Source organism: Giraffa tippelskirchi, chromosome 6 (assembly GCF_054371585.1).
Source record: "Giraffa tippelskirchi isolate mGirTip1 chromosome 6, T2T-mGirTip1v1.2.pri, whole genome shotgun sequence".
NCBI lineage: Eukaryota > Metazoa > Chordata > Mammalia > Artiodactyla > Giraffidae > Giraffa > Giraffa tippelskirchi.
Window position 1 is genome coordinate 67927407 of NC_137280.1, and position 20718 is coordinate 67948124.

The 20718-nt window shown below is 44.9% G+C and overlaps 1 protein-coding gene across 3 annotated transcripts in view; it reads right to left on the reverse strand.

The window, feature by feature from the left end:
- The window catches only part of KCNQ3 (potassium voltage-gated channel subfamily Q member 3), a 294819-nt gene that overhangs the window by 6753 nt on the left and 267348 nt on the right, over positions 1 to 20718 (reverse strand). For 2 of the 3 annotated variants that reach the window (XM_081501155.1, XM_081501156.1), the window contains 4 exons: positions 14544 to 14570; positions 3621 to 3823; positions 2686 to 2788; positions 26 to 157 (listed from right to left, as the gene is read on the reverse strand). In XM_081501155.1, coding sequence (XP_081357281.1) covers positions 26 to 157; positions 2686 to 2788; positions 3621 to 3823; positions 14544 to 14570 — 465 coding nt within the window. The remainder of the gene's footprint in view (positions 1 to 25; positions 158 to 2685; positions 2789 to 3620; positions 3824 to 14543; positions 14571 to 20718) is intronic. The other variant, XM_081501158.1, reaches the window with a different exon arrangement.

Consider the following 20718-nt stretch of genomic DNA (forward strand, 5'->3'; position numbering starts at 1 on the left):
CCATCCTTCCAGGTGTGCTTCTTACCTTGTCTGAAGGTACTTGATTCGGGAAAGCATGTCGAGATGTCCTGCAGAATACTGTTCAATCACATCCTTCACGTCATAAGGCCTCAAAGTCTCCTTGAATTTTTTTTTATAGAGACGGAATTGTAGAATTCTGCCAGGCAAAGTAGAGACATTTGTGCATCAGGAGTGGAGAGTGAAGGAACTTATGATACAAGATGAACAAATTCTGGGGTGGGGTGGAGGGGTGGTGGGAATAAAAGAACAAAAAGACACGACTTGATGAGAAGTCCCAGCTTCTAGTCCTGGTTCCACCTCTTGGAACCACACTGAGTTAGGCTGGCTGGTGTCTCTTCTTCATGACTATCTCTTTTCACTCATATGAATAACAAGAAATTTATAGTGACAATAAAAGCTAACATTTATTACACACTGGGCTTCCCTGGTGGCTCAGATGATAAAGAATCTGCCTGCAGTATATGAGACCTGGGTTTGATTCTTGGGTCCAGAAGATCCCCTGGAGAAAGGAATGCCAACCCACTCCAGTATTCTTACCTGGAGAATCCCATGGACAGAGGAACCTGGTGGGCTATAGTCCACAGAGTCGCAAAGAGTCTGACATGACTGAGCAACTAACATTTTCACTTTTCACTACATGCCAGACACTGGGCTGAGTTCATTTTTAACAATTTGCTAATAAATCGATTCACAGATGATGCAACTGTGGCTGAGGGAGCTTCAGTCTCTTCCCAGGGCCATCTTGCTGATAATGTCAGAGTTTTCCTGAAACCAGGGTTGTATGGGGACAAGGCTCATGGTCCTAACAGCTGCATCACACTGCTTCCTATTTGAGGACAGCTGACATATCTCTTCCTCAATAGCCTCCTTAATCCTTTGGCTTATGAGCCCCTGGGAGAGAAAAGCTAGCTTTGGTTCCTCAAGTTTTTTCAGGCTCTTAATAAAGTGGAGCACCCAGAACTTGGAACCCTCACCTCCACCTTCCTTGGAATCAATAAAGTCACCTTAGGTGATTAATCTTCTTGAAATCTCCCTCACAAGGTCAACTCTTGCTGAACATAGTGTCAATTTAAAACACCAAATCACAAACACAGCTACCCAGATCCTCCCATCTCATACTTGTATAGGCTTTTTTTAATGGTGCATTCAAGATTCATTTTGTTTGTCATAGTCCATGACTTCAGCCTCAAAACACTATTTTGGTCTATCAATTGTGCCATTCAAGTCACTATCCTTTCTAATTCTGTGTCACTTTCTAAGCCTGCCCGTTACACAGCTCTATCTAAGGTGGGTGTTAGGAATTATGGCTTGCAGCCAAATCTGCCCCACTGCCTGTGTTTGAAAATAGAGTTGTGTTGGAACACAGCCTCAGTCATTCATTTATATACTGTCTATGGCTGCCTTTGCACTTCAAGATCAAAGTTAAATACGACAGAGACCTATGGATCATAACGGCTGACATACTTACTACATATCTGACTCTTCACAAAAAAATGTCTGCCAATCTCTGAACTAAGGCATCAATGACAGTACTCCAAAGGACAGGGCAGAAGCCAGACCAGGAAGCATCTCAGCAGAGACCTCCTTCGAGCATGACACAGATTCATTCATTGGTTTTCTTTGAATAATATCATTCAACTAGTTAAGAATCCAGGAAGTTGTGTTTCTTATATTTCTGGCACATTTTACAGAGTGATGTCATGAAGAACCATGTCAACAGCTTTGCTGAGGGCCATGTATTATAAACTATTGTGCTTCCTGCTCTATTGGACTGAAAATCTGAAAATACCATGACTAGTTCTTAGTGACTCTGACTTGGTTTCTAGAATTCACTACCATCATGGTGGAGTGCTTATAAACTCACATTCCAGAGTTTTCTTGAAGTAGTAACATATTTTCTTAATTTTGTTATGGCATTTCAAGCAAAATAGAAATAGCCAGGGTGAATTATAAGTCACATCTGAAACAGACCAAAAAATCCTATAATTGATTATCGTGTTGAAAATGCTAATTAAAAAGAACTAAATGAATGAAGACAGATGGGAGAAAAGCTATTTTGAGTCAGAAGCCTATAAAAGAAGAAAACTTCATGTGAACACACCCTCCCTCGCCATCAGCATTTAAAATAAATTAACACAACACTGTAAAGCAACCACGTGTGTGCTAAGTTTTCAGTCATGTCCGACTCTGCAGCCCCATGGACTGCAGCCCGCCAGAATCCTCTGTCCATGGGATTCTCCAGGCAAGAATACTGGAGTGGGTTGTCATGCCCTCCTCCAGGGGATCTTCCTGACCGAGGGATCAAACCCCTGTCTCCTGTGGCTCCTGCACTGGCAGGTGGGTTCTTTACCGTTGAGCCACCAGGGAAGCCCAAAGTAACCATACTCCCATAAAAATATTTTAAAAATAAAATAAGTAGTGGAAAGGGCAGACAAGAGGATGACCAGTGTCTCCAATCTGCTAATGTCCTGCTAATGCAGTCATCATTTTTCTTTAGGTAGCACCCCCCACTTAGAGTATTGACATACTCTCTGAACTTGACTCAGGGGTTACTTGAGGAATTTCCTGCCCACCTTCCCAAAGCCCAAGACCACTTCACAAAGCCATGACCTGGAGGAGCTGAGCTGGAGCCTGGGAGGCCTACAGTGGGGAGGAGGTGCTTACCTGACGGCTCGGATGGCAGCCTTCAGGGTGGGGATCATGTCTTCGATGAGGAAGTCATTCCCGTAGCCCCTGTCTTCCGCTGTGGGGTCCCCCGTCCCGGCATCTGAGAGGGAGACACCCATATCAATGGCAGGCCGCCACCCCCAGTGACCTGCTTCATCAGAGCCCTTCAAACTCAGCCTCCCAAGTCTCCATTTTCATTTCAGAAACCCCAACGTGTTCTCCAGGGGTGACGTCATTCAGACTTTCTCAGCATCTCACTCCCATTATCTAGAAGTCTGATAAGTGCCTGCAGTGTTGGATGGTTGCTTGGGAGAGAAGGCGAGGAGGGTGATGTGCTCCAGGGTTCCCAAGTGGCCCCTCTGGAGGCAGCCAAGGGCATGCACGTAGGTGTTTGTCACACAGACCTGAGTTCAGACCCTGGGTCTGTCAGACTTTATCCTTGTGACCGTGGGCTGGGAGGTCACTTTCTGAGCCCTGCTCATCCTCCCTTTTTGTAAGTGAAAGGGGCACCCGCTCCGACTGCCCCCACAAGACACTTTTCCCATATCTCTCCCCAGCCCCTTGGGATGTGGAGGTCCCCAGGTGTCCAGACCACTCTGCCCCTGCCCCCCTCCATCCTTCAAGGTGACCTTCATGGCAATGCGCTCATCACGGGGGCCACCCTTAGGAACCATGCGGTGTGTCTCAAGGCTCCCTGGAGGGGTTGGGCAGGCACACGTGGTGACCCTGGCCCAGGAGGACAGCTGACATGGGCCCTCTGCGCCCAGGGTGAGGGCAGGAACCTATCACAGCTCAGGGGCCGAGAATAAAACAAACCAGAAATGGTTCAGGGCAGCAGAAATGGGCTCTTATGTAGACTGCAGGATTCTTCCACGGGGGTGGGGGGTGGAGGAGACGTGGAGGAGACAGGATGAGGAAGAGGAAGGGGTTACCTTCAGAGCTCTGCCAGAAAGCGTATGCTTTCATGCGGAAGGCGGTGCGGAAACGCTCTTTATTGTTTGAGCCAACAGGCTTTGGTTCTTTAGAAGGACTTTCTTCTATGGCATCTACATTCAGAGGGGTAAATAGCTTTCCTTTAGTATTGCTACCACGAGGATTAGAAAGGCGAACCCGATCCAAGAGACCCAGCTTTTGGCTACAAAATAAGCAAAAGTGAACAATTTTCCTCCTTGAGTGCAGGCTTTCGTAATCTCCCGTCCCTCTCCATCAAGACGTATACATCCTCCTCCGCGCGGGAATAGGACCTGCGCCTCCGATTCTCAATCTGATTGAGCTGCTTGGAAAGGGACACGGCTTGCTTCAGATTATAGCTCAGCAACTGACTAGCTAGTACATCTCGGGTGTATTTCTCTGACTTTCAGTTTCCTCATATGCTTAAGTGCAGCTTAAATGAGAACCAGGATATAAAATGCCAACTCCTAGTAGCAGGCAGCAAAGCTTTGTTCCTCCTCCATTCCCACCTCCTCTGCGTCAGTAACTTCCTCCACTCCATGGTGCCCAGATGCTGACACACAGAGGCAAAGCCTTATCAAGTCTTCCTTAAACAGAACTGAATGACATAAATGACATAAAGCAGGTACTTTAACCTGGTGTCCACAGACACCCCCCCCCCCCCCCCCCCGCCACGGACAGAACTTTCGGGGCAGGGGGGTGGTCCATGAGCTTGGGTGGGAAAAGCACTGCATTTTAAATTTACTAATTAGATTTTCATTCACGAATCTCAAACTGAAATTTAGCATGTCTTTCAATTATGCATGTATGAATGAACCCCAGTAATACCCCCAATGCCCCAGCCGTATCCTGTGACTTTCTATAACAGAAATCACAGATCATCTTGTATCCTATTACCTTCATGTAATGCTATGCTCATCACTGCTTCAAAATGACGGAATTATTCTACCTGCCACTATATCATATCATTAGATTCGTCACAAAGAAGCACACGTATTGACTGCATTTCAAAAGTTTAAATATTTTGATAATTACATTTCAACATAATCAGCTTCTTTTGTAACTGCATTTTAGTCGTGGATATAAAGTTGTTATTCTGAGAAAGGGTCAGGGAACTTTAGCATACGGCTGAAAGTCTTCTAGGCACAAGAAAAAAGCAAATAAATCCAACAGAAAGTTGCCCTGGTGCAAAAACCATCTCAGTGTCCTTGGGCGAATCTGTCACCTTCTCAAACCTCAATTACCTCATCTTTAAAATAGGGATAAGCATGTCCCACTTGACTTGGTTGCTATGGGATGCTGTTTGTCAAGATCTGGCATAGAGACCAGCACACAAGTGCTCTATAAACAGCCATTTCTCCTTCCGTTTCTTAACTTCTGCCTCTCACCTGAGTGGACACAGGAATGATGTCCTTTTGTGTGGCACAGACCAGAAAGAGCCCTAGTGTGTGTGTCACACATCGAAACACTCAGCTCAGCCACTTTCTCTCCATTACCCGCATGGGACTTGGCACCCAGCAAGTGTGCGTGTACTTGTGGGAGAAGTGAGTGAACAAATGAATATGAATGTGGGTTATCAAATCAGCTTTTGATGCATCAGCCTGAGATAACTGAGTATTTCTAATGTTGATGTCTGGTTATGACAGTCACGTGTCTCACACCAGCAGCTGGTCTTGTCTTTGCGGTTTGGTGTAGTGAGGCCGTCCTGGCCTTGGGACTGCAGAGGTGGGAACATCTCTTGTTGAGCGGGTGCCCTATGCTCTCTGAACACCTGGTCCTCATCGGTTAAGTAAGCCTGACCACACCTTGCTTAGGAGAGATCTGGGGACCACTGCATGTGATACTGTCCATGATGCTTCTTGCCTTCAGCTTGGCACAGAGAAGGCACTAAGAAATATTTGATTCATGAAAGAATGAATGAATATATGGATGAGTCATTGTTACTCCTGACTCCTTCTGACTGTTCTTTTGCCCCCCAACACTGTTACATTAATAACCCACCCATCAGGATAAATTCAGATGGCTCAATCTTTCCTGAGCTGGTCCAGATTTTTCAGAGTGGCTTTCCTGACCGGCACTAGGTGAATGACTAATGAAGAAGAAATCAGCATCCAGAGGCTAAAAATACAGAACAAGATAGGAAATCGCTGAAGACACACAGAAGGCTTTCCCAGCCATGAACTAAGAAGAAGAGGGAGGTTAGGACAGTCACTGCTCAGGCCCCGTGCTTCCTGGCCCCTGCATACCTGTCTTTGCCACACCAAGCAGATCCATCATTCCATCCACACCAGACTCCTTGCTAATCCCCAGGTCCCCTCCTGCACGCCTTGGTGCACTCAGCCATGCCCTTTCTCCCCTTCTCAGCTGACCTCACTCCCATCTGCCCTTTAAAACTGCCCAAGTGTCCCTTCTTGGAAACTACTCCCCATATGCTTCAAAGACAGGCTGTGTTTGTCTCTGGGTTTAATACAGTGTCACGGCTCTATGTTCCCATGCCCGCCTGCCCCACTGGCTTATGCAGTCCTGGAAAAGCAAAGATTCTGCTTGCTTATCTCTGAACCCACCCCACACCCCTGCTCAATACATCCTGATGTTCAGGGCTTTGGGGCAAAACTGACCTGGGGGGAATCGTCTTGAAAAAACAGGTGACCTAGGACACAGAACTCATGCTGTCTGGGTCCCAGCTTCCTCACGTGCACAAGAATGGGGACCAGCCCACATTACACACGGTTGCATAAGGGTTAAATGAGGGAACGCACGTAAAGTGCTTAGCCGACTGTCTGGGAGGTGGTCTCGAGATGCTTTCAATAAATGCTGGCTGTCATCATTATCTGGGTAAATAATCCTCTTTCCACAGAAACAGCAGAGGGCTAATGACATGTGTGAAAAGGATGGATAATATTTCCTAAGCCACAAAAAAAAAGTGTTTTTTTTTTTTAAATGAACTGAGATGAGTTCTCAGGATATATATATATATGTATATACAATTTTACGGTACTTCTTAATGGTTGTCTGAAACACTCACCCCCGTCAGTGAGTTTGACCGCAGCAGGAGATAAGTATCAATATATGTGGAGCTTAATTCTAGAAAAACTGAGACAAAAGTAATGGCCATCACTGTGTCCTGATTTGAAATCTCAGCGTAGGTGCTGACTATTAGATAATGAAAGAGATCGCTTGGTTCTGTCTCTGTGAGGACTGAGAATTCACTTGTCTGGCATTTAAATGCTTCACTTCTATCTCTAATAGTCTTGAGTTGCTTTGGGCATGTTCACTTAATACCCCATTGGTCACAGAGGTCAGTTTATGAGACGAATTCCGACAGCATTAGGAATACAGATGCGTTGGGCACAGGTCAGAAATCTCAGCTCTGAGTTACTCAGAGCCATCACACCTAAGAGGTTTATGGAATTCTTCCTCCAGCAAAGTGGGTGATCAGCTTACTTCTTAATTGTGTTGCCTGAAACCCAAGACCCTAGAGGATAATCAAATGCAAGGCCAAGTTCATCCCTGAAACTCAAAACCCACCTTGGCTCTTCTCTGTATGGATTTCTAGTGCATATTTCAGGCCTTGTATTGAAGACTTGCAGATCTTGCAAGAAAAGCTCTCTATGAAGCTGCCATCAGATTTCCTTGGAAAACTAAAGTCTCCGATTTGTTAAGGATGGACAAACAATTTTCAAACATGAGTTGGGAAAACTGGAAAAACAGACTAGAGACGGGAAAAATAACATCAAGGTTTTCCTTTCCTGTCAAGATTATGTAGTCCTTGCCCTGGGCTCTTGCTCTGGGAACTCTTTGTTAAGTCGCTAAGTCATGTCTGACTGTTTTCAACCCCATGGACTGCAGCACACCAGGTTTCCCTGTCCTTCACCATCTCCTAGAGCTTGCTCAAACTCATGTCCATTGAGTTGGTGATGCCATCCAACCATCTCATCCTCTGTCATCCTCTTCTGCTCCTGCTGTCAATCTTTCTCAGCATCAGGGTCTTTCCCAGCATCCAGGCTCTTTGCATCAGGTGGCCAAAGTATTGGAGCTTCAGCTTCAGCATCAGTTCTTCCAGTGAGTATTCAGGGTTGATTTTCTTTAGGATTGACTGGTTTGATTTCCTTTCTGTCCAAGGGACTTTCAAGAGTCTTCTCCAGCAGCACAATTCAAAAGCATCAATTCTTCAGCACCCAGCACTGTTTATGGTCCAACTAGCACATACTCACATGACTACTGGAGAAACCATAGCTTTGACTATACGGAATTTAAGTTGTGTTAAACTGTGCATTCCCCTATTTCATGCTTCCCAGCATCAGCACAAGCTGTGACCTGTGCCTATGAAAACCTTCATCCTATCTTTTATCCAAATAACTGATTTTGTTTGAAACTTGGTCCAAGCAGCAGTCCCCAGGCACACTTCCACTTTTGGGCCAATGAGATAACCATTCACTGTGCATTTTTTTGAGGCTTTTCTCAACCACGGCACTTGGCCATCATAATAAAATCTTCACCTTATGAGGGACTCTCTCACTATAGTAGTGGTTCTCAACCAGTGGTGACTTTGCCCCCAGGGGACACTTGGTAAAGTCTGGAATCATATTTGATTGACATAACTTGGCGGGGGGGGTGCTCCTTGCTTCTAGTGGGTCAATGCCAGGGATGTTGCTAAACTTCCTATAATGCATCCAGGGCAGACCCCACAACAAAGGTTTATCCCACCCAAAAGTCAATAGAGCTGCCATTAAGACATGAAAAGGGTAAGCTGTTTGTTCAGAAATTGCCCTTCGTCCAGTTATCCAGCATCTAACACAGTGCCTGGCACATAGTAAGCCCTTCCAGCATCGTTATGATGTTGAGTGAAGGAAGGAAGAAATAACAACACTTGAGCTTCTGATTAACAAGATGCATCCAACCTCAGCTGAGAAAGGAACTCCTGGAGAGCGGAAAGAGTGCTGCCTCTGGGGGAAGAGAACTGAGTTCAAATAGCTGCTCTGTGGTTAATATTTCAACTTGGGTAGGTGTTAACTCTGATTCAGTTTTTATTTTCACCTATAAAACAGAGCTAATGTCACTTATTTACCCAACAAAAATGTGTTCTGCACCTTGACAATGCTAGGCTTTTGGTAATTTGCTGAGGATACAGTGGTGACCAAAGCAGATATGGTTTTCAGCCTCCAGTTAGCTTACAATAAGGTCAAGAAGTCACGTGACAGGCAAACAGATAAATATATTGCTAGAAATCTGACCAGTGTTAATGAAAAAAATGCTACCTGCTCTATCAGTTAACAAACTGATAAGCATCTGCAGCCATCAAACCATCACATTATAGCCACCCCAGATGGTGAGCCCTGAGGGAACTTAGGATGGAAAGAGGATGCCTGCCATCAAGATCAGCCATTGCAGGGGACAGTTCCAGTAGTCCAATGGTTGGGACTTTGCCCTTCTACTGCAAGGGCTGTGAGTTTGATCCCTGGTCAGAGAACTGAGATCTTGCAAGTCACAGGGTGGAGCCAAAGAAAAAAGGAAATAAGATTCTAAAATAGAAAGAGAAAATAGGAATTTCTATTATTTTAAGTCTACCTGGAGACACCAAAAGAGTTTTAAGAAGGAAAGAGTATATCAACTTTACATTAAAAATATACATATACATCTTCACAGCAGCATTATTCACAACAGCCAGAGGGTGGGAACCACCCAAATGTCCATGGATGGATAAACGGGTCAATAAAATGCAGTATAGACATTCATTGGAGCCTTAAAAGGAAGGAAACTCTGACACCAGCTACAGCACGGATGAACCTTGAGGACATTATGCCACAAGTGAAGTAAGCCCATCACAGAAGGACAAACACTATATGATTTCACTCATATGAGGATTCTGAAGTAGACAAACCCAGAAAGCATAAGAGAATGGTGATTGTCAGAGGCTGGAGGGAGGGGAAAATGAGGAGCTGGTGTTTAATAGGCACAGAGTCTCGGTTTTATAAGACTGAGAAGTCCAGGAGACTGTCTGCACAACAACGTGAATATATTGGATGCTTCTTAAATGTACATTTAAAAATGGTTAAGATAGTAAATTTTATGTTATGTGTATGTTACCACAATAAAAAAACATTTTTTTTTTCCCGAAGGGAAACACAGTGGCCTCTCCATGGAGAATGGATTGGAGAGGACTAAGGAAAAAATGAAAGACCAATGAAGAAGCCACTGATATTTTCCAGGCAAGAGATGCTGGTGGTCTGTACCAGGGTGACTGCAGTGAGGAGCGAGAGGAGACCAGAACTTGGACATTTATTTTGGAGAAGAACCATGCTCGTCTTCCTTGATGGGTTCTATGTGGCCACGAGGGAAAGAGAAAGTTTCTGGCTGTATACAGAACGAGTAGGTGGGGACGCTGTTTATTTTTATGGGGATGCCATTTTTTTTTTCAGTTGAGTAAATGGGACAAGACAGGTTTGGAGAAGAAATCAGAAGCTGAGTTTGGCAGTCCCTTTCCTTGATACACACACAACCACACACACACACACACACACTTCATACGAGACTGTGGCATGAAGTGGATTTTAGTAAATGGTGAGGATTTGCCTCACAGCTCAAATAACCTAAATTGAGTATCACTATTAAAGTACTTTTGGAAGTTGGAATGTAAAAATATAAATAAACTGTGGCTTGTGCTTGCTGAAGAAACACTGGAAAGATACCCAAAAATGAAAAAGAAATTATTTATAGGGAGTGGGACAGTGGAATGGGGTGGAGAGGGACAGAGCTTGTACTAAGACATTTCACGGTTTGCCTCTATATTATTATTATTTATTAAACTGTTTATTTCATTTTATTTTGGTCGTGCTGCATGGCATGTGGGATATTAGTTCCCCGACTAAGGATGGAACCCAGGTCCCATGCATTGGAAGTGAAAGTGAAAGTCGCTCAGTTGTGTCCGACTCTTTGTGACCCCATGGACTACACAGTCCATGGAATTCTCCAGGCCAGAATATTGGAGTGGGTACCCTTTCCTTTCTCCAGGGGATCTTCCCAACCCAGGGATCGAACCCAGGTCTCCCACATTGCAGGCGGATTCTTCACCAGCTGAGCCACAAGGGAAGCCCAAGAATACTGGAGTGGGGTATCCTATCCCTTCTCCAGGGGATCTTCCCGACCCAGGAATCGAACTGGTGTTTCCCGCATTGCAGGAGGATTCTTTACCAACTGAGCTACATGGGAAGCCATTGGAAGCGTGGAGCCTTAAACACTGGACTGGCAGGGAAGTCCCTACTTCTACAATACTTTGACTTATGAACCATGTACATGTTTTTTAAAGAAAACTAAAATTTAAAATTTAAAAAAGTCATTTAGACTCTCTCCGTTGGGAAAAATTCTCAGTGGTTTTACCATCTGGCCAGATTCTGAATTCTCCTCTCTCTTCCCATTTCTCCTCCTTATATACTCCCTGCAGGGTTGAGTCTTTTTCTGCTCCAATCTATATTTTTATCTTTTTCAATTCAATTCATATCTCTTTTGTCCCTACTTTCAAGCTCAGCTCTGGGTCTACTTTTGCACATTAAAACTCATAAAAGTGTTCATGTGAGCAAAAAACAAACAGAATCCTATGAGTGGCACTTTTAAATGCAAATCCTGTCCCTCCCATCAAGGGTACAAAAATAAGATGAGATCATGGGGACGTGGTGTCAGGGAAGCTGTGATACCACAGAAAACTTGAAGATAGACAACCCAATAGGTGAAGTTAAAGAATACCAAAGCCAAACAGTACTTAGTAAACAGCTTTGTTTGGGACCAACTTGACTACATTCTCTAGCTTCCTCATGCCATCTTTGTTGGGCATGTGTGTCCTTGATAAACTAACAAAAATTAAAAAAACAAAAGAACAGAAGTTGAGTTTTGGACATGTCACTTTCAGGAAAACAGAGAGGCACCCTGTCAAGTAAATAATTGGGGACCTTGTCTTTCTTGTTTATAGCTATATTCGCTAAAAGGGTTTCTGGTACACAGGAGGTCTTAATAAATATTCATTGAATAAGCAGACGGATGGGTGAACAGATGGATGGATGATGGATGGGTGGATGGATGGTTGATGGATGATAGATGATGGATAGATGCATGATGGATTATGAATGATAGATAGGTGGATGGACAGATGGACAGATGATGGATGGATGGATGATGGACAGATGAGTGATGGATAAACCAAGAGTACAGTGTCATTGCAGGCAAGAGAAAAGTCTTTTGAAGAAGTGGTCAATCTGTTTTGTTCTGTTTGCTGTGAGCTCAGTGAACACAGAGTTGTAACCTGCATAGAGCAAGTTAATCCCACCCACAAGGGCTTAAAACCTTTATTTTGCCTCTTATTTTTTCATTATTTCTTCCTTCCATCTTTAGACATGGGAGAATGGGGCCCTACACAAGGGCAGTGGCCCCCCTTTAGAAGGCTCCTCTGGCACTATGGTCTATCCTGAGAAAAGCAGAGAAGGCAAAGAGATCTTATATAAACAACTGTCACCATTCACGTGCCAAATCTTTGCGGCTTTGGTACCTTGTTTTCTCTCTGAGGGGGGAAAAAAATCTGTGAATGAAAGTTGCTGTCTCGCCTATGCTCTTTTTTCATTAAAATGAGAAGTCTTAATTGGGAATTAGATGACAATGAAAGTGGAGTGGCCTGGAACTTGACGGGCCTTCTACAAATGGTATTATGATTTCAGATTTTCAATCTTGGGAGAAGCATGCCCAGCAAAGCATCTGTCTGAGCCCCAACTAAACCAAAGTGCCTAGTCCAGGGCGCAGCAATATTCCGCACGTATGTTCCAGTCTGGCTGAATTCTATTTGTGTCTGCATAGGAAAGGCTGTAACGGTAAATTGTATAATTCACTTGTCATGAATAATTCACCTGCATGATCTGAAACCCTGTTGGTCACAAGAGGGGAGGGAGCAGGGAGCCCTGTTGAAGAGTCCTAAGGTTGTGTAACTCCTGGTTGCTCATGAGTTTTGGAACTTGGGGTGAGCCTGTCCTCTTGAAAAAGTGTATAGAAGAGGATCACTGAGGTATCTTCCTGCTCTGCCTCTGAGACACAAAACAGCTGCAGGTTCTCTAGCAAATGTGCCCTGACTCTGTCAGTCGTACAGCACCCTCCTCTACACCCAAATATCCACTACAGTCCAGACTGGTTCCAGGCAAGAAACACTCCTTCCATTTGAAAACCTGCATGAAGGAGGCAGAGAGTCCGAGCCATGTCTATGTCTGTGAGTGAGCTGTCGCTGTCTGTAGTTGTTTCTTTCAGGCGGGATTATGTGTGTAATGAGGCATCGTGGGCCCCATTCAAGAGCACTTGACCCAGACTCCCAATGGTCACTGTACTCAAGTGGTTCCTATACAAGGTGGTCCGGGGTCCTACCACCACTTCTGCCCAAATTCTGTCAGCTCTAGAAGGACCATTGTTGAGCTGGTGTCCAGGAGATGGACTGAGAGGCCTTACAAGTGGTTTGCCACAATAACAGTTTCAATACATATTTTAAAAATATACTATGTATATTTACATTTATAATTATTTCTGTTTTATAAATACAGGTGACTTTCCATTGCTGCAGGTTCTGCATTCACAGATTCAACCAAGTGTGGCTCAAGAACATTTGGGAAAAAAATTCCAGAAAATTTCAAAGTGCAAAAGTTGAATTTGACACACTTGGGCAACACTTTACATAGCATTTACATTGTTTTTACAACTATTGATAGAGTGCTTGCACTAACTAATCTAGAGATGATTTAAATACACAGGAGGATGCATGTGAAGTGTTAGTTGCTTAGTCGTGTCTGATTCTTTGCAATCCCATGGACTGTAGCCTGCCAAGCTCCTCTGTCCATGGGATTCTCCAGGCAAGAATACTGGAGTGGGTTGCATGTAAAGGTTATATGAAATTACTGTGGCATCTGATACAAGGGACATGGGCATCCATGGATTTTGGTATCCAGAGGGGTCCTGGAATAAATCCCTTGCAGATACCAAGGGATGACATGTATACAAACAGTTCAACTGTTTCCAAGAGGTGGTCTTTCTTTACAACTTTGAGCAGGATCCATAGCTTCCCTGATATTGTAACATGTTTTTGAGAAGGAACCAGAAAGAAGACAGCTGAGCTCCCTCTGTCTCTGCAGCAGCCTGTGGTGAGGGTGGTTTACTGGGGATTGTTAATTACAGTCTTGATTCACTTTTTGAGGGCTTCCCTGGTGACTCAGATGGTAAAGAATCTGCCTGCAATGGAGGAGACTCGGGTTCGATTCCTGGGTCAGGAAGATCCCCTGGAGAAGGGAATGGCTACCCATTCCATTCCTGGAGAATTCCAGGACAGAGGAGCCTGGAGGACTACAATCCATGGGGTCACAAAGAGTCAGACACGACTGAAAGACTAACACTTTCACACTTTTTGAGGAAACATCTGTGAGCCCAAGAAGCAAATGAAGCGAGATATAGTGGAAATAATATGGTCTGAATATTCAGACCTGAGTTCGAATTTTGGTCTTACTACTCAGTAGCTGTGTGACTCAGGAGGTGAGTAACTCAACCTCTCTGAGACCCAACCTCCTTAATCCATAAATGAAAGCATGATAGTCGATTTTTCATTGGTGATGTGAGGACCATGTGAGACCACACATGCAGGACTCCAGGCACAAAGTCCTGCCCAGAGGAGAAATACCCAAAAGGAGGTTGCCACTGTGATCACAGTTAAGTTCTTCTTGAGCAAATTAACACGAAATTGGCAGAGGAAAATGTCATCCAGCAACCGCAGTGAGCCCCAAAACTCTATCTCATGACCAGCATGACTGCCCAGGGGCCCCATGCCATACACAACTGGACCCTCTGTCCCAACACAGTGATGGGAAGAAGAGGATTCATGATCACAAACGTACCTGGCTGCTGGATCCAGCTGTTCTTTCCTATGAGGAGAAAAAAATAAAGCATAAATTACATGCAACTGCTTCTCCTCTCCCAAAAATCTGTTCTCAAGCTTCCTTTGCTGAAGATGCAGGAGCAAGGCAAAATGGTACATATAGAGGGGGACCTGTGAATGAGTTTGGGTTCCCCAGGCAGACCCTAGACCCCTCCTGCAACCTAACGGGCCTGGTTCTGAACTCCAAGATCCCTCTCGGCCATTCATTCATTTATTCCAGAGGTCCCCAAACTCAGGGCAGCAGACTGGTACCTCCTGTCACATGAGCGGTGGCATTAGATTAAAAATTAAGTGTGTGATAAATGTAATGTGCTTAAATCATTCTGAAACCACCACTCCCCCTGCCCTCTAATCTGGGGAAAAATTGTCAACCACCCCCACCCCACCACCCAGTCTGGGGAAAAGCTGTCTTCCATGAAACCTGTCCCTGGTGCCCAAAAGGATGGGGATTGCTGATTTATTCATCCAAAAAATGGTTCCTGAGCACCTACTCTGTCCACACCTTGTGCTGGGTTTAGGTGACCTGTTAAGTGGTGGGGACAGATCAGGAATTAAATGAGATAGCACGTGTAAAGGGCTTCCCAGGTGGTGCTGGTGGTAAAGAACCTGTCTGCCAGTGAAGGAGACATAAGAGACATGGACTCGATCCCTGGGTTGGGCAGATCCCCTGAAGGAGGTCATGGCAACCCACTCCAGTATTCTTGCCTGGAGAATTCCATAGATAGAGGAGCCTGGAGGGCTACGGTCCATGGGGTCTCAAAGAGTCAGACACGACTGAAGTGACTTAGCATGTGCACGCACACACAGCACTTATGAACACAGATCTAACGTTATTCAGCCCTAGAGAAAGGTTACTGCATATTGTCCTCCTTCTCCATTTCTAAGAACTCCAATAATCTTGACCCTGCTCATAAAAAGAACAAGTTCTGTTTATACAGTAAATTAACTGAGTTTTTTTGGTCAGGTAACTTCTGTTTCTTGGACCTTAGTCTCATCTCCATTTTTGTCCTATATCTAATGATTCCAGAGCTGCAATGACAGACACTAATCACAGATGTCATTGAAATTAAAATGAAAGAAAATTAAAAATTCTGTTTTTCAGTTGCACTAGCAATTAGATACTTGACAGCCACCTGTGACAAGTGGTTACCATGTAGGGCAGTGCAGCTATAGACAGTTCTGCTATTGATATCACTTTCAGGGAACTGATCAGTGTGCATGAATTTTTTTGTTATTGTTGATGGTAAACAACATCCAATTTTTAACATCTGCTCACTTCCCTGCTTGTGCATGAGAATGTGTAACTTACTATCTGCCCCCTACACTCCCCAGATTCTTCCTGTACCTTCTCAGCCTCAACCACCTACTTATACTAGATCTACACAGTCTCCGTGCTAAGTTGCTTCAGTTGTGTCTGATTCTTTGCGACCCTATGGACTATAGCCCTCCAGGGTCCTCTGTCCATGGGATTCTCCGGGCAAGAATACTGGAGTGGGCTGCCATGCCCTCCTCCAGGGGATCTTCCTGACCCAGAGATTGAACTTGTGTCTCTCACGTCTCCTGCATTGGCAGGTGGGTTCTTTACCCTTAGCTCCACCTGGGAAGCCCCAGTCTCCATCGGCCAGCAAATCAGAAGACCTGGGTTTGGTCTCTCCTGGGCCCAGCATCGTGTGTGGCCTTGAGCAAGTTCCTGAGCTGGAGGCCTCTGTTTCTTCTTTTCTAAAATTGGGGTTGGACTTGAAAGCCTCTAAGGTTCTTTGAAATTCAAAAGTAATGAGTATATAATCCTAAGTAATCATAAAAACAAAACAAAAAAGGCAATACCATCACTCACCACTGGTAGCCCCAAACATACATATATATACATACACATATCAATATATACATGTGTGTATACATACACACATATTCTTGCAAAGTAACAAAGAACTACACTTGCTGGAAATGGATATGACACTACTTTTAGAAATAGGCTACATAACTGCATCCTTCAAGATCTTTTGGAGGATTACAAAATCATGCAGCCACCGTGGAAAACAAAGCTTTTTGACAGCTTTGTCAGCTTTCTGACAGCTTCTCAAAAAGTTAATATAGAGTTACCTATTCCACTCCTAGGTATATATCCAAAAGAGCTGAAAACACATATCCACAAACAGGTACCTGAATGTTTATGGGGGTATAACAGCCCAAAAGTAGAAATAGCACAAGTGTGTATCAGCTGATGAATGGATAAATAAAATGGGGTCAATATTGTGAAACATTATTCTGCCATAAAAGCAATGAAGTTCTGATACACAAGACAACATAGATGAAACTTGAAAATATGATAGGTAAAAGAAATCATAACATTTTATTTACTTATTATATTTATTTATTTGGCTGTGGCATGTAGGCTCTAATTCCCTGACCAGGGATGGAACTCAGGGCCCCTGAATTGGGAGCATAGTATCCACTGGAGCACCAGGGAAGTCCCAAGATTTTATTTTTTATATGAAATATCCAGAGTAGGCAGAATAGAGTGAGAAAATAAATGAGTGGTTGTAGGGGCTGGGGAAAAAGAGGGAACCAGGGGAAACTGCTAAAGGGCACTGGGTTTCTTTTGGGGGATAATGAAAATGTCCAGGAATTAGACAGTGGCAATCAATACCCAGCTTTGTGAATATGTTAAAACCCACCAAACTGTTACTTTAAATGAGTATCTTTTATGGTATGTGAAATCCTTTTGTAGTATATGAAGTATATTTCAGTAAAGTCTTTTTTAAAATAAATCAAATAAAAAACCTTTAGGAAGCAGGCGAGGACATACCAGTGTACTACCAGCTACTTTTTATTTTGCTGTGAAACCTACGGAGTTGGAATATGGGGACCATTATTTTCTCAAGGGACTGCCTGGTTTCAGAATGGTTGCCAAGAGAATTCTCTAGTGGCTTTATACTTTTGTCCTTGAAAAAAAAGAAAGAAATGTTCCCTCTTAGTCTAAAAGCCATGCCCATATCACAGCAGCTGTCTATAGCACAATGTATTCCTCCAAGTCTCTGACAGCTAGGACAATGCCTTATTTATAATAAATCAACCCAAAAGAATGGGCCTATTGCCAAGACCTTGGGATGCAAAGCAAACAGAAACCATCTTGATTCAGCGTTCAGTGTGGTTGCACAAGCTCTGGTTTTGGAGTTCGAGGTCAATCTGTTCTCTTCAGGAGAACCCACTGGTCCATTCTAAGACTCTTATTCTCCCAAGGAATTTTGATACTACCCCAAATCCGAAATGATTATAGCTACAATAGGAATCTGCCTGCAGTGCCGGAGACCAAGATTCGATCCCTGGGTCAGGAAGATCCCCTGGAGAAAGGAATGGCAACCCACTCCAGTATTCTTGCCTGGAGAATTTCCTGGACAGAGGAGCCTGGTGGGCTACAATCCATGGGGTCGCAAAGAGCCGGACATGACTGAGCGACTCACACGCATACACAGAATAGAATTTTAGAATCAGAAGGAATCATAGAAAGCGTCTTCAGGGTGTGTGCGTGCATGCTAAGTCTCTTCAGTTGTGTCCGACTCTTTGAGGCCACGTGGACTGTAGCCTGCCAGGCTCTTCTGTCCATGGGATTCTCCCAGCAAGAATACTAGAGTGGGTTGCCATGCCCTTCTCTAAGGGACCTTCCCGGCCCGGGGAGCTAATCTGTGTTTCTTATGTCCCCTGCATTGGCAGGCAGCTCCTTTACCACTAGCACCACCTGGGAAGCCCATCTTCGGGGAAGTAAATCTAATTACAAGTAAGAAGATACAGTCAGTAAACCCAACTCTATCATTCCATTAAGGAAGTCTTGTTTTATCTCATCTCCTTAGCTTTTCTGTAAGTCATCACTCCCTGAATTTCTTTCCCTCTGCTTATCCCCTTTCAGGTCCTCCCTCCATTCTCCTTTCTTACTGCTGTTACCTTCCTGTAAGCCCTCATTTCCTCTTCCCTTGAATCCTGCAATCATCTGTTAGCTGATCTCCTGATCCTGGGCCTGTCCAATCCATCCTCCACATCCCTTCCCATCTTTTTCCTGAAACACATATCTGATTGTGTCATTCTCTGCCTTCAATGGCTTCTCTTCCCTTTCGGGATCAAGGTGAGAGTCCTTCATGAGTCATGTGTGACCTTCATGGTCTGGCCCAACCTTAGCACCCCACTCCAGTACTCTTGCCTGGAAAAATCCCATGGATGGAGGAGCCTGGTAGGCTACAGTCCATGGGGTCACTAAGAGTCAGACACAACTGAGCAACTTCACTTTCACTTTTCCCTTTCATTCACTGGAGAAGGAAATGGCAACCCACTCCAGTATTCTTGCCTGGAGAATCCCAGGGATGGCGGAGCCTGGTGGGCTGCCATCTATGGGGTCATACAGAGTCGGACACGACTGAAGTGACTTAGCATATATAAGGAGCTCAAAAATACTGATGGACTGAATGCCTGGATTAGAAGGTGCCATGTGCCACTAAACTCTCTTGGGACAGCACCATAGATCCTGAGCTGGGAGAGGGAAGCACGGCCCTGAGGTTTTGGGGCCCTGTGGGTCATGGTCAGGTTTTGGATCCTGTTCTCTTTCTCATGGTTACCCACTGGAAGGTTTTATGCAGGGGAAATGAGTCAGTATACCCCGATGTCCTCAGTGTCCTTAAATCTTTACCACAATCTGGTGATGAGGTGGAGGGACTATTGAGGCCAAGTTTAGAGACTGGTCACAGGTCCCATAATGAGAGTAAAGGGAGGTGGGAGGGAGTCACTATTCCAGCACTGGGTCATGTCATGGTCTGTGAACCCAGACATATGGCAGAAACATGCTGCAGAGAGGGTGGGTCCCCACTCCAGGTATGAGACTGAGTGTCCCTCTACTTCTCCTACCAGCTCAAAGGTCCTAACGGTCCAGCCTTCCATTCACACACTTAAAAATCTGAGCTCAGGATCGAAAACCTGGCAAGGCGCAGTCTGTTTCAGAAACCCAAGCAGTGACCACAGGCTTGGAGGACCCTAGATGTGGCTGACATCAGCCAAAATGATCGAAGTTTCTAAGTCCCAGTTGGCTCATTTGCAAAAGGAACATGCTGACACCGACCACCCAGCCTGTCACCAAGGGCTCCTGTGTTAAAATCACCAAGGATGCCTGTTTGAGATGCTTCAACTATTCCAATGCCATTAAAATTGTTGAGGGCTTCCTTGGTGGCTCAGCAGTGAAAAATCTTCTTGCAATGTGGGAGACACAGGAGATGTGGGTTCGATCCCTGGGTCGGGAAGACCCCCTGGAGGAGGAAGTGGCAACCCACTCTAGTATTCTTGCCAGGAAAATCCCATGGACAGAGGAGCCTGGCGGGCTCCAGTCCATGGGATCGCAAAGAGTCAGACATGACTGATGCAACTGAGCACACAGCACAAAACTGCTGAAGGGTGCAGGATCTGCATGTCCACATCCCCCACTGATTATAACCCATCTTAACGTCTGAGAACCTCTAACTTACCTCACAGGGTGCCTGTGAGTATTACATCAAACGTCAACTTGTATTCCAGGAACATATTGGATGTCCCATAAATATTCATTTCCCTCTCCCTTTTCTTAGGTGCTGGCCATTGGAAATGGAATGTAATTTTTTTCCCTGAAGACTCTCATTTAATTTCTCACTTCTGAGAACACAAAACATCTCTGGGCCTCCAGAGGACTCACCCAGCTGCTTCTTCCCCCGCCCTTTCCCGGTCTGGGAGTGAAAGGCACGACCAGGTGGTAGGGTCTCCAGGATGGCCAAGGTAGCCCATTACACTCACTCCTTACTTCCTCAGCCACTGACCCTGCTCCAACATTGACTGGACCTTCTCTTTCAGCCACTCCACACTGTCTAGCTGGAAACCCTGGGAGACACTCTGAGGTCATCTGGGGAGCTTCAGAAAACACTGGGCTGCACCACCGTACCTGCCTCCTCCCCCTGGGATTATGATTTAATCAGCCCGGGGATGGTCTGGGCATTGGGATACTTTAAGCTCTAATGAGTCTAACATGAGGCCCAGACTGAGAACCACCACCCTCCAGGACATCCTCCAGGAACCGTGAAGGCCACGGGCACACATACTGACCCACGGAGGGGGTGGTGAGTCAGGCC